General features: G+C 50.9%; 1 protein-coding gene across 5 annotated transcripts in view; it reads left to right on the top strand.

Moving 5' to 3' along the window:
• kdm2aa (lysine (K)-specific demethylase 2Aa) overlaps positions 1-12644 on the top strand; it is a 22579-nt gene extending 9935 nt beyond the window's left edge. For all 5 annotated transcript variants that reach the window (XM_041843044.2, XM_041843046.2, XM_041843045.2 and 2 more), the window contains exons 6-21: positions 27-133; positions 301-394; positions 571-724; positions 1735-1850; positions 1996-2122; positions 2459-2700; positions 3129-3206; positions 4572-4823; positions 5444-5578; positions 6089-6172; positions 7149-7181; positions 7349-8547; positions 9326-9489; positions 9692-9838; positions 10721-10936; positions 11075-12644. In XM_041843044.2, coding sequence (XP_041698978.2) covers positions 27-133; positions 301-394; positions 571-724; positions 1735-1850; positions 1996-2122; positions 2459-2700; positions 3129-3206; positions 4572-4823; positions 5444-5578; positions 6089-6172; positions 7149-7181; positions 7349-8547; positions 9326-9489; positions 9692-9838; positions 10721-10936; positions 11075-11256 — 3330 coding nt within the window. In that variant the 3' untranslated portion in view covers positions 11257-12644. The remainder of the gene's footprint in view (positions 1-26; positions 134-300; positions 395-570; positions 725-1734; positions 1851-1995; positions 2123-2458; positions 2701-3128; positions 3207-4571; positions 4824-5443; positions 5579-6088; positions 6173-7148; positions 7182-7348; positions 8548-9325; positions 9490-9691; positions 9839-10720; positions 10937-11074) is intronic.
• The last annotated feature ends 60 nt before the right edge of the window (positions 12645-12704 follow it).

Raw genomic sequence — 12704 nt, 5'->3', positions numbered from 1 at the left:
TACTTACCTCCTGTGTATTCTATCAGGTGGACATCATAGACTGGGTGGACAACATGTGGCCTCGGCACCTAAAGGAGAGACAGAGAGACTCCACCAATTCCATCACAGACATGCAGTACCCCAAAGTGCAGAAGTAAGGCTCACTTGCGTCCCAAATGGCACCCTATTCCCTATATAGTGCACCACTTTTGACCAGGGTCTGTAGGCTCCACCAACTCCATCACAGACATGCAGAAGTGAGACCCTCTTCCTCATCAACTGTATTCTCCTTCCCCCTCTTTTCCTCCTCCTCTGTTCCAGGTACTGTCTAATGAGTGTTCAGGGCTGCTATACAGACTTCCACATAGACTTCGGAGGTTCCTCAGTCTGGTACCACATACTGCGGGGAGGCAAGGTGAGAACGCACTACTTGATTTTACAAGGCACGACATGGACTCGACTCGAGTCTCGACCCGTTCTATTTGGGACTCGACTTAAGACTCAGACCCTATGAGTTGAGACTTGGGACTTGAATAAGAGTGACTCTGGTTTCCTCTCACTTCCCACCTCTGACCCCTTACTTCCTGTCAGGTGTTCTGGCTGATCCCGCCCACGCCTCAGAACCTGGAGCTGTATGAGGACTGGGTGTTGTCAGGGAAACAGGGAGACATCTTCCTGGGAGACAAGGCCCAGGACTGTCAGAGGATAGAGCTGAAGCAGGGCTACACCTTCATGATCCCCTCAGGTACACACACACACACACACACACACACGACTCGCAGACAGAGACACACACATGACTCGCAGACAGACAGAGACACACACACACGACTCGCAGACAGACTGAGACAAACACACACACACACACACACACGACTCGCAGACAGACGGGACAAACACACACACACACGACTCGCAGACAGACAGAGACACACACACACACACGACTCGCAGACAGACAGACAGACACACACACACGACTCGCAGACAGACAGAGACACACACACACACGACTCGCAGACAGACAGACAGACACACACACGACTCGCAGACAGACAGACACACACACACGCAAGACTCGCAGACAGACAGACACACACACACGCAAGACTCGCAGACAGACAGAGACACACACACACACACACACGACTCGCAGACAGACAGAGACACACACACACACAACTCGCAGACAGACAGACACACACACGACTCGCAGACAGAGACACACACGACTCGCAGACAGACAGAGACAAACACACACACACACACGACTCGCAGACAGACAGAGACACACACACACACAACTCGCAGACAGACAGAGACACACACACACACGACTCGCAGACAGACAGACAGACACACACACACACACGACTCGCAGACAGACACACACACACACGACTCGCAGACAGACAGAGACACACACACGACTCGCAGACAGACAGAGACACACACACACGACTCGCAGACACACACACACACACACACACGACTCGCAGACAGACAGACACACACACACACACGACTCGCAGACAGACAGACAGACAGACACACACACACACCGACTCGCAGACAGACAAAGACACACACACACACGACGTACACACACACTTAAAAAAATCCTACTCGGACTTTGACACACACACACATACAGATATTTAACCGTTTAAAAGTTAGTTGAACTTCAACCTAGTGTCGTGTGTTCCTTTTCCTCCTACCTGTTTCTAATGTTTGTCTTTATTTGTGTCTTGTCAGGTTGGATCCATGCGGTCTACACTCCAGTGGACACCCTGGTGTTTGGGGGAAACTTCCTCCACAGCTTCAACATCCCCATGCAACTCAACATCTACAGCATCGAGGACAGGACACGGGTAGGTCAGACACACACACTCTTCTCTCGCTCCTAAATGTACTCATATTTTGTATTCCTGAGCACTCGTAGAAGAGAAGTTCCAATGTATGTACTTGAATTTAAAATGGCAAATAAATACAAGCTTGAACTTGGTGTCTCTGCAGGTACCAGCTAAGTTCCGCTACCCGTTCTACTATGAGATGTGTTGGTACGTGTTGGAGAGATACCTCTTCAGTCTGACCAACACCTCCTACCTCACACCTGAGTTCCAGAAACACTCCCTGGGCATCGGTCAGTGCCAACACTACCCCCACCCTCTCTCTCTGTCTCTCTCTCTCTCTCCATCTTTGTTCCTCTGTTCTCTCTCTCTCACCCCCTCCCTCCCTCTCTGTCTGTCTCCACTCCACCTCTACTATTCCAGCTTTACAGCAAGCAGCTCAACCCTTTCCTAACCATCATCATTACTCTATATTAGGTGATTACGTTTGAATGACAACACAAGATCTATAACTTGAGACGTCCGTTCTCTGTATTACGTTAGACTACAAACCTTGAATTGCTTTGTGAAGTGTCTTCTCTTTCCAACTCCACCTCTCAATCTCTCCGTCCATCCCTCCCTCCCTCCAGGTCTGATGAGAGACCCCTCCACCTGCGAGTCAGTCAACGGCCACACCCAGGAGGAGGCAGAGGAGGATGAAGAGGAGGCTCCCCCAACCCGGGGCTCTATGCCTGGGGTGAAGGTTCACCTGACGCCCTTCGAGTTGGAGGGGCTGTGGAACCTGCTGGGGAAGCTGGAGTCTCTGCCCTCACAGAAGAACTGTGTCCCGGCAGGCATACACAATGCTCCCGCACTGCTGCACGACATCAGGGTAAGGGCTGGGTGGGTAGGGTGTGGCTTGGGTAGGGATGGGTGGTAAGGGCTGGGTGGGTAGGGATGGGTGGGTAGTTAGGGATGGGTGGGTAGGGATGGGTGGGTAGGGATGGGTGGTAAGGGCTGGGTGGGTAGGGATGGGTGGGTAGGGCTGGGTGGTTAGGGCTGGGTGGGTAGGGATGGGTGGTAAGGGCTGGGTGGGTAGGGCTGGGTGGTAAGGGCTGGGTGGGTAGGGCTGGGTGGGTAGGGATGGGTGTGTCTGACATAATTAAATATCATAATATCAAAATGCATGACTGACTGTAAGTCACTTGGGATAAAAGCATTTGCTAAATGGCATATATTATAAAGGTTTAGTGTGCGTGTGTGTGTGTGTGCATGTGTTTTTTTCATGTACTTGTCTAACCTTCTCTTGTCCTCTCTAAGGCCCTGCTGAAGGAGCATGCTAATGACATCCCCAAACTGTCCTACACTGGAAAGCCCATCGTCAAGTGGCCCAAGAGGGTGAGAAGGACACACCACATTCAGTCTGCACACATGCTCATAGTAGCCCTTTACACTCCTACCCATGTACGGGTAAAAATGGGCCGATTTGGGCACTGATAAGCGCCTTAATTGGGACGCAGTGGCTGTACAGTAACATGCTATACCTGACGTCAGAGCTCAGGTTCTCTGCTTCACAGCTCTGTATGGGTTTGAACTGACAGCCGTTATAAACTTGAGCACCGCGCGACAAGAAATTGCCCCCATCCCTCCTGCTAATTGGGTACATTTTTTGTTGACTGAGAGGGAAATGCTTTAGATTAAGAGGACTCTATCTATTTTGAAAGATGGAACGTTGTGGATGACAAATAAATACAGCTTTTATGTCATACAAGCAAGCCAAACACTGTGAGTCCAAATGTGCACTTCACACTTCCATATCATAAAACGAATGTCTATACAGTGTCAACGTTTATGATCACGATGTTTGATGTACAGTTACAAGATGACATACCCTGTTCTGAACAGAATGAGCCTATGTTTGTTTATTGTGAAGAAGATTTTCTGCGGAACACGCACCAGAATGCACTCAGGACTCCATTCTATGCGCACCTTGTGAAAGCCTAACACTGTAAGATTGTATTTTATAACTTAGGTAGTCATGTTGGCAATAGAACAAGCTTTCAAATGATGCCCACCTGACCCAGATTGCGATTTATAATGAGCTGTTTTTGGATTGCGTAAACAACAATAGTAATTGTGTGATGGCGGGGATGCAGGGTTGTGTTCCAAACCAAACAACTACTAGTGTGCTTGCTCTAGTTCCTCAATGACACAGCTAGGAGAGCTCAAAAACGCACCTTATAGTTGAAGACTCTTCACATAAAAGTGTATTGAAATGAATATTTTTATAATGTTACTGATTTACTGAATGTATCCAGATTTTCAGATTTCATAATCTACAAATGCGGCCAGTCCTTAAGTTTGGTTTAATAATTTTCCCCATAATTTCCTGTGGCTACCATGCTTATGCATATGCTTTTAATAGTTCTTCTGTAAGAAATATTTCAATTTGGCCCTGTCCATATAGGCTAATTCCCACGAGTGTAAAGGGTTAACACACACAATACTGTACATTGTCATAAGATGAGTGCAAATCATGCCACATTCATAGACTGCTACACACCTCAAACACTTTAAATCCATGTACTTTTCTGACTCCTAAATCAAAGGGTAGTTTAATCCACAGAGGGATGCTTTCCCAGACAGAGATTAAGCCTAGTGCTGGACTGAAAAGCTCATTCTTCTTTGCCTTCGTCCTCCCCAATGTTAGATTTTTTTTAAAACGTTGAATTCACCTTTATCCCAATAATTCTTCCCCTCCAGCCGTCGTGGTACCAGCCCCCTCCCCCTCCTCCCCCGGTGGCTCGTCCCAAGCTGTCCGCCACGGTGGTGACCCCGCGACCCCAGAAGCCCGCCTCCTCCATGTCCGTGCTGCGGCGGCGGCGTGTCCGGTGTAAGCGCTGCGAGGCGTGCGTCAGGACGGAGTGCGGGGACTGTAACTTCTGCAGGGACATGAAGAAGTTCGGAGGGCCGGGGAAACTCAAACAGACCTGCGTGCTCCGACAGTGTCTGGCGGTGAGACAGAGAGAGGGGGGGTGTGTGTGAGAGAGAGGGTGTGTGTGGGGGGTGAGAGAGAGAGAGAGAGGGAGAGAGAGGGTGTGTGGGGGGGGGGTGAGAGAGAGAGAGAGAGTGTGTGTGTGGGGGGGGGGTGAGAGAGAGAGGGTGTGTGTGGGGGTAGAGAGAGAGGGTGTGTGTGGGGGGTGAGAGAGTGTGTGGGGGGTGAGAGAGAGAGGGTGTGTGGGTGTGGGGGGTGAGAGAGAGAGAGGGTGTGTGTGGGGGGTGAGAGAGAGAGAGGGTGTGTGGGGGGGGGGTGAGAGAGGGTGTGGGGTGAGAGGGAGAGAGAGGGTGTGTGGGGGGGTGAGAGAGAGAGAGGGTGTGTGTGGGGGGGGTGAGAGAGAGAGAGGGGGGGGGTGAGAGAGAGAGAGGGTGTGTGGGGGGGTGAGAGAGAGAGAAGGGGGGGGTTCGATGTTTCATCCGTACAGTAGAAGCATTATCACTGTCTCCCTCTCTGCTAGCTCTGTGTGTCCTTACTCTTTATCTATTTTTCCCAGCTAGTATACTGTGTGTGTTTTGAGTCATTCTGACAGAATATACTAGTCTGTGAGTGTATTAACTCCTCTCTCTCTCTCCCCCAGCCGGGTCTGCCCCTGTCAGTGGTGTGTGAGATCTGTGGAGAGGGGAACCAGGAGGGAGGAGAGGGGCCTGTCTTCGCCCTCACCCTCATGGAGTGTTCCAACTGTGCCCAGATAGCCCACCCCGCCTGCCTCAAGGTAACCACGACACACTCCTCAAACTATACCCTGGTTTCAGGTTAATTTGCTATATGTAATAAATTCATGTTGAAGTCTTACTCACCAGAGCTCTCACAATCAAATCAGCATTAAAACACACATGACCACACATTAAATGACTTGTCTTTTTTAGTCTGATGACATTAGTACAGATGGAGGTTACTCTCCGTCTACCTCTCTCCTTTTGTTCTCAAACAAAATGCTCTATACTTCTCTAACCATCCTTTTCTCCCTTCATCTCTCTCTTCTCTCTCTCTCTCTCTCCTTCCATCTCTCTCCTTCCATCTCTCTCTCTCTCTTCTCTCTCTCTCCTCTCTCTCCTTCCATCTCTCTCTCTCTCCTTCCATCTCTCTCTCCTTCCATCTCTCTCTCTCTCTCCCTCCTTCCATCTCTCTCTCTCTCTCCTTCCATCTCTCTCTCTCTCCTTCCATCTCTCTCTCTCTCTCCTTCCATCTCTCTCTCTCTCTCTCCTTCCATCTCTCTCTCCAGGTAACAGGGGATGGTGTGGTGAATACAGATCTGCCCAGCTGCTGGGAGTGTCCCAAATGTGTTCTGGGAATCACCGACACAGAGGTAGACCCTCCTCTTATCTACACACACACACACACACAAACAGTGTCCCGGCTAGCTAACGGCCGTGACTCTCTCCCTGTGCTGTGTGTCAGTCTTCGGGCACCGATGATGACGACAGCGGGGCGTCCGTTGGCCTCGGTGCTGGCGTGAGCCCCCTCACCGCCACCGCCCTCTCCTCCTCCCAGGGGCCTCTAGGGGTCTCCATGGAGCCAGGGTCTGCTCTAGGGTTGGGGGACGAGGGCTGGGGCAGGGCGGTACTGCTACACACAGGGCTGGTTCCCACCCCCCTCTCCTCCTCCTGGTCCTCCCCTGGCCAGGGCCTGCTACTACTACAGCAGCGCGGCCTCAAGCGGGCGGGGAAATGGGCAAGCGGGCGCAGGAAGAGGGTGAGAGGCCTGTCGCCGCTCCGCCTACCTACCCGCCATCCCCCGCCGCCGTCCTTCCCCCGCCCGTTACATCATCATCACGCGCCTCTCGCTGCTCTGACTGATGAGGGGAGGAGCTGGGGGAGACGTGGGGCTTTGGGCTCCACAAATACTGGGCGAATGCAAAACCTTTTGCTTTGGGGTCGATATCAGACCTGAGTTTTAAATCATTTAAAATACTTGATCTGTGACTGTTAGAGCGTGCCTGGCTTAATGGCCCAATAGCAAAGTCCCAAAACTGCAAATCCCGTACATCTGGCACTCCAGGCAGACTCAAGAAAACGTTCAAAGTATTTAAAGGGGTTTTCAACTATTTGAACCCAGGTCTAGCCGATATGTATTTGTGAGACAGTATTTGTGGAGCAGAAGGTCTTCGTAGCCCGAACGAAAGCCCAATGCATGCGGAGGTTGAGTGAGAGAAACGGCGGCTTGTGATGTGAATGTGCTTGTCTGTCTTCACAGTGCAGCAGGCCTCATGTCAAAGAAGTGTTACAGGACTCAATGAACAGCTCATATCTGTTCTATTGACGTTTCCCTTTTTTTGATTTCAGGTGAAAGGGGACAAGAATAAAATGTTACACGCGGTAAGTATGCCAGTCAATAAAAATTGATTAAATTAAACCGAAGACAGTTTTTCATCCTTTCCCTAAATTATACTTTGCTCCATATCTCCTTTCCTCCCTCCTTGTCTCCTTTCCTCCTCCCTCTTTCATTTTCTCCTCTCTCTTCTTTCCTCCCTCCCTCCTTCCAGAAACGCAAGTCTTCTTCGTTTCTCGACGGCCGCATCGCCAAGATCTACCGTCGCCGCGGTCACAGCCGAGACGACGACGACTCGGGCAGCGACGACGATGATGATGATGATGATGACGATGATGATGATGGCTCCAGGGGCGGAGGAGGAGGCGCGGGACGGAAGATGTCCGGGCCACACCCCCGCGGCAGTGGCTCCGCCTCTCGGAGAGGCTACGGGACTGGGAGGCGGGGCATTTGGAGAGGCTCCTCCCACAGAGGGGCGGGCCGCGGGAGCGGGCTGGCCCCTCACTCCTCCCTTAAGATGAGGCGCGGCAGAGGAGGGCTGGGGGTGGGGCGAGGTGACAGAGAGGGGGGGCGCAGGGAGAGGGGCGGGAGAGTGCGCCTCCGGGGCGGCACCAGGATGCAGAGACGCAGGGACGAGTCAGAGGAGGACGATGATGATGACGATGATGATGATGACGATGATGAAGATGACGACAGCGAGGAAGATCAGCAGCATCATCGCCACCGGCAACGCCGTAGGCGGAGGAGAACGGAGGACGAGGAAGACGATGATGAAGAAGAGGAAGACAGCTCGGCCCGGGACCTGGAGGGGGAGGATGAGGAGATGGACGACGTGGACGATGAAGACGAGGATGAGGAAGAAGACTCCGAACCAGAGCCTCCCGTCCTCTTGGTGTCTGACCTTAACGACGACCTCCTAAACGGCTCGTACCTGACAGTGACCCTACAGCGCCCCCCCAGGGCGAAACGCCACCCGGGCTCCATCGTGCCCAAGCTGGAGGCCGCCATGTCTCCCAGAACCCACGGCGGCGGTCCAGGTTACATCCAGCGTAAAAACCTTGGGAAGACGCGGCACAAAAATGGCACGGGCGCCGCCGGCAACGGCCTGGCCCAGCCCGCCAAGAATCCAGTCGGCCGGCCGCCTCGTCACCGTATCAACAATCCCCACGGCGACACAGCAGACAGGGAGAGAGAGAGGGACACTGCCTCTCTGTCCTCCTCTGACTCCTCCGCCTCCCCCACCCCTCCTCCCCACTCCTCCCACTCTCCTTCCTCGCTCCTGTCGCTGCCCTCCTTCAAGGATGTAGGAAACGAGAAGGGAGGGGAGAAGGAGGTGTGGGTGGCGGTGTTCCGTTACCTGCGCAGAGCCGAGCTGGCTAGCTGTATGACTGTCTGTAAGGCCTGGTACAAATGGTGAGTCACTGTCCGTCCGTCTGTTATTAGATTCTCATTCACAGCCATTAGCATGGCTTATTGTTAGTGATTGGGGGGGGAAATCAATACAATTGCATATCGAGAGATTATTTTTACCGCTATATCGTATTAACAATATTGCAATGTTATTTTTGCGCTAGTTGGCTGTACCTGCGCCATTTTTTATTTCATAGTTTGTTCTCCATCTTCTTTTTAAATGGGAAGCCAGTTTGTTTTCAGCACTTTTATTTCCATGACTGATCAAAACTCGTTTTCGTCTCTCTCTTGTCCCTCTGCAGCAGAAAATATGTTTAGAACATCGCAATAAAATCACAGTATCGAATCGCGTTACATATAGAATCACAATACATATCGTATCGGCACCTAAGTATCGTGATAATATTATATCATGAGGTCCCTGGCAATTACCAGCGCTACTTATTGTTATTATAGATAAAGGAGTTTGTTTCCTGTTTCTGGTTCAACGCAGCTTTAGTATGTTTCGTCCATTAAAATTGCATGACTGTCTCCTTAATCTGTGGACTAAAGGGCACTTTCTATGGAGCTTCTCCATAAAGCATGGTTTTTAGACCAGAGGATGAGACAGTGATGTAATTTTAATGGATGAAAAATACTCAAGCTTTGTTGAAACAGGAAACATCCTTTATCTAACAGGACAAGGCTTAGTCTGTGTCCAGATCCTAATTTCTTTACCCCCTGCTTGCTTCCCCCGCTCCTCCCCCTCCCTCCCTCCATCTCTCTCCTCTCCCCTCTGTAGGAGTTGTGACAAGCGTCTGTGGAGTGGTGTGGATGTGTCGCGGTGTCCCTCCCTCTCCTCCCAGGCCCTGCAGGGCATCATCAAACGCCAGCCCACCTCCCTGGACCTCTCCTGGACCCCCGTGTCCAAGAAACAGATCACCCTGCTCATACACCGCCTGCCAGGTAGGACACACGCATATAGATACTGCACACACACACAACAACAACATCCACCGCAACGGCCTACCTTTACACACACAAACACACAACTCAACCCACCGCCTGTCTGGTACACACACATCTTACCATTGCAAGATGAATTAAAACCTCCTCCATCCCTTCTCTCTCTCTCTCTCTATTCTCCCCTCCTCCTCTCCTCTCTCAGGTCTGAAGGAGTTGATGATAGCAGGTTGCTCCTGGTCGTCCATGTCAGCCCTGTCCACCCCCAGCCTGCCGTGCCTCCGTACCCTGGACCTGCGCTGGGCAGAGGGGGTCAAAGACACCCAGATCAGGGACCTGGTCACACCACCAGGTCACTAGTCAATACTAACTGACTAACTAAGGTGTTAGGGGTTGTAAGGAGTACTGCAGCAGGCCACTGGTGTGTGTTTGACTGTAGTACCGTAATTTTCGGACTATAAGCCGCGCCTTTTTCCCCATTTTTCGACCCTGCGGCTTATATAACGGTGCGGCTAATCTATGGATTTTTACAGCTAACGGCCACTAGCAGACCTCCTAAATCTATGGATTTTACAGGTTACAGTCCACCAACTTTAACTCTATGGGCTCTATGACCGGTCCGCGCCCCCCACCTTTAAGCGGCGGGCTCCAGCAGGAAAAGCTGGAGGCCGGAAAAGAGTGAGACCGGTAGCGCGCAAAAGTAAAAGTGGAACCGAGAGTGGTACGAGAGACAGAACGAGAGACCGAACGAGAGCAAGACAGACAGACATTACGAGAGCGAGACAGTTTGTGCAAAGGAAGTTTTCATGCACAAACCCTCATTATGGAAAACAAACGTAGAAATGCATATGATGCAGCTTTTAAGTTAAAGGCAGTCAATCTGGCTGTAAAAGAAGGAAATAGAGCTGCTGCACGTAGCCCTCAAGCAGCCATCTCTTTCCCGACAATCCCCTCTGTGCACGAACCCTTACATATGGTCATTAAACATTAAAACACCTGCGGCTTATAGTCCAGTGCGGCTTATATATGTACACATCATTCAATTTAGCTGCTGCGGCTTATACTCCGGTGCGCCTTATAGTGCGGAAAATATGGTAGTTTGTCTTTGGGGAATTATGTAGCTGCCTCATGATAAATTAATCTGGTGGTTGGGTTGGCAAGTAAGTATTGTTATTGGTGTGTGTGTGTTACGGTACTGTGCGTATCTAACCCCCCTCCTCCTCTCTCCCTGCAGGTTGTGACAGTCGGTCTCGGCTGCGTGGCTGTGTGGTGCTGCGTCTAGCCGGCCTGGACATCAGTGACTCCACCCTGAGGCTGATCCTCAGACACATGCCCCTGCTAGAGAGGCTGGACCTGGCCCACTGCAGAGACCTCACTGACCAGTCCGTCTGCCTGCTCACCGCCGCCGGCACACACACACGCAACACACTCACCGAGATCAACCTCGCAGGTAGGCGCGCGCATACACACACTCCTGTGAAATACATAGAGATGAACCTTGGAAGGTACACACACACACACACATTTCCCTCATACAGGTTGTAGACCTTCACCTCTCTCTAAGCCCTCCCCTCTCCTCGTCCCCCAGGCTGTAACAAGCTGACGGATGGCTGTCTGGCGTACCTGAAGAGGGCGTCTGGCCTGGCGCTGCTAGACCTGCGGGGCTGTAAAGGTGTGTCGCGGCGGGGCTGCGAGGGCTTCATCTCAGACCTCTCTCACTGCGTCCTGTTCTGTATGACAGAGGAGAAACTCATCCAGAGGATATCGTAAAAAACCAATATCGTACCCCCAACACCGTACCCCTACGCAAGGGGCACGTAGAGACCCCCACACCAGCCAGCAAGGCAGGGGGGCGAGAGGGGGAGCACGGGAGCAGCAAACACCCCTCCCTCGAAACGGAGAACAAGCGCTCCAGAAAAAGGAGGATGGGCAAAAAAGGTGAAAAGAGGACGTTCACACTCCTCACTTAGGAAGGAAGACATGGAGAGGGAGAGAGGGGGGGGTGGAGGAAGGAGAGGGTAGAATGTGCTGTTGCAGCATCATGTGTTTATTAGGAGGGTTAGGAGTGATATGAACAGCACAGAGACACTTGTTAGTGTTGTTCACCAGGGGTTCACGCTACAGGGCTGAGAATGGGAACCCTATGGGTTGAATGTGGGTGTTTGTATGGTCTCACAAAGCTGTGGAGATGAACTAGAGTGAATCGGGGTTTAGATTTGGGAGGGGGTTGAGAGGGAAGGGGACTGGAGAAGACTCAGACTTGACTGGAGTGTCCCACTAGGTCTGGACTCTATACCTAGCTTTCCAACACATCCTTGGACTCCTTGGAAAACCGAGCCGTTGGGACTCTGAAGCACAGAAGAGGGGATGGTGGTGATATGCATTTAGGAGGACAAACGAGTGCCAACCCTTTTCTAGAAAATCCCCCCCGTTTCAGCTCTCATCCTCAAATGCATCGTCTCCCCCCTCCTCCATCCCTCTCCTTCTTTTTCCTCCATCCTCACCTCTCCGTTCAATACGCTCACAGCCATGAAAACCGTACTGTATCTCTCATTAGTCGCATCCCAAATGATACCCTATTCCCCATATAGTACACTACTTTTGACCAGGTCCCTGGTCAAAAGTAGTACACTATATAGGGAATAGGGTGCCATTTGGGACGAATACATAGTTTCTTCAGTTTTACTTGACTCCCCTTTCTCACTACCAGCCACTACAGGTCTTAAAACGTTGTCGTTTCTTTGAATTCCCTCATTTGACAGAATATTTTCCTCCTCCTGTCATTTGTCTTTCCTTTGTCAGTCTTTTTACAGGTGTAAAGTTTTGTTCATCCCACTGTCTCTGTCCCCCATAATGTTGTTGTTAATAATGTTGAACCGGAGGGCTCTTGGGATGCATCCCAAATGTCACCCTTTTCCCAATATAGTGCACTACTTTTGAAAAGTAGTGCACTATATAGGGAATAGGATACCATTTGGGACATAGACCTTCTCTTGGTGAATTGTTTTGGTTGCCCTACTGCAGTCTCAATGGGACTGTAACATGCCTGTAGCATTGCAATCAATTATATATTATTTTCTTAAATGTTTTGCAGAAATTGTTTTTTGTTCATTTGTGGTTTTTACAAGAAAATAATATCAAATTAAAACAAGAAAAACCTAAAATGAATAGTGTCCGCACATCTTGATTGAAATTAAGTTTTGAGGTCATTTGCCACA

This window comes from Coregonus clupeaformis, chromosome 21 (assembly GCF_020615455.1).
Source record: "Coregonus clupeaformis isolate EN_2021a chromosome 21, ASM2061545v1, whole genome shotgun sequence".
NCBI lineage: Eukaryota > Metazoa > Chordata > Actinopteri > Salmoniformes > Salmonidae > Coregonus > Coregonus clupeaformis.
Note: the sequence above shows the minus strand (reverse complement) of the source record. Positions and strands in the feature narration are given on the sequence as shown.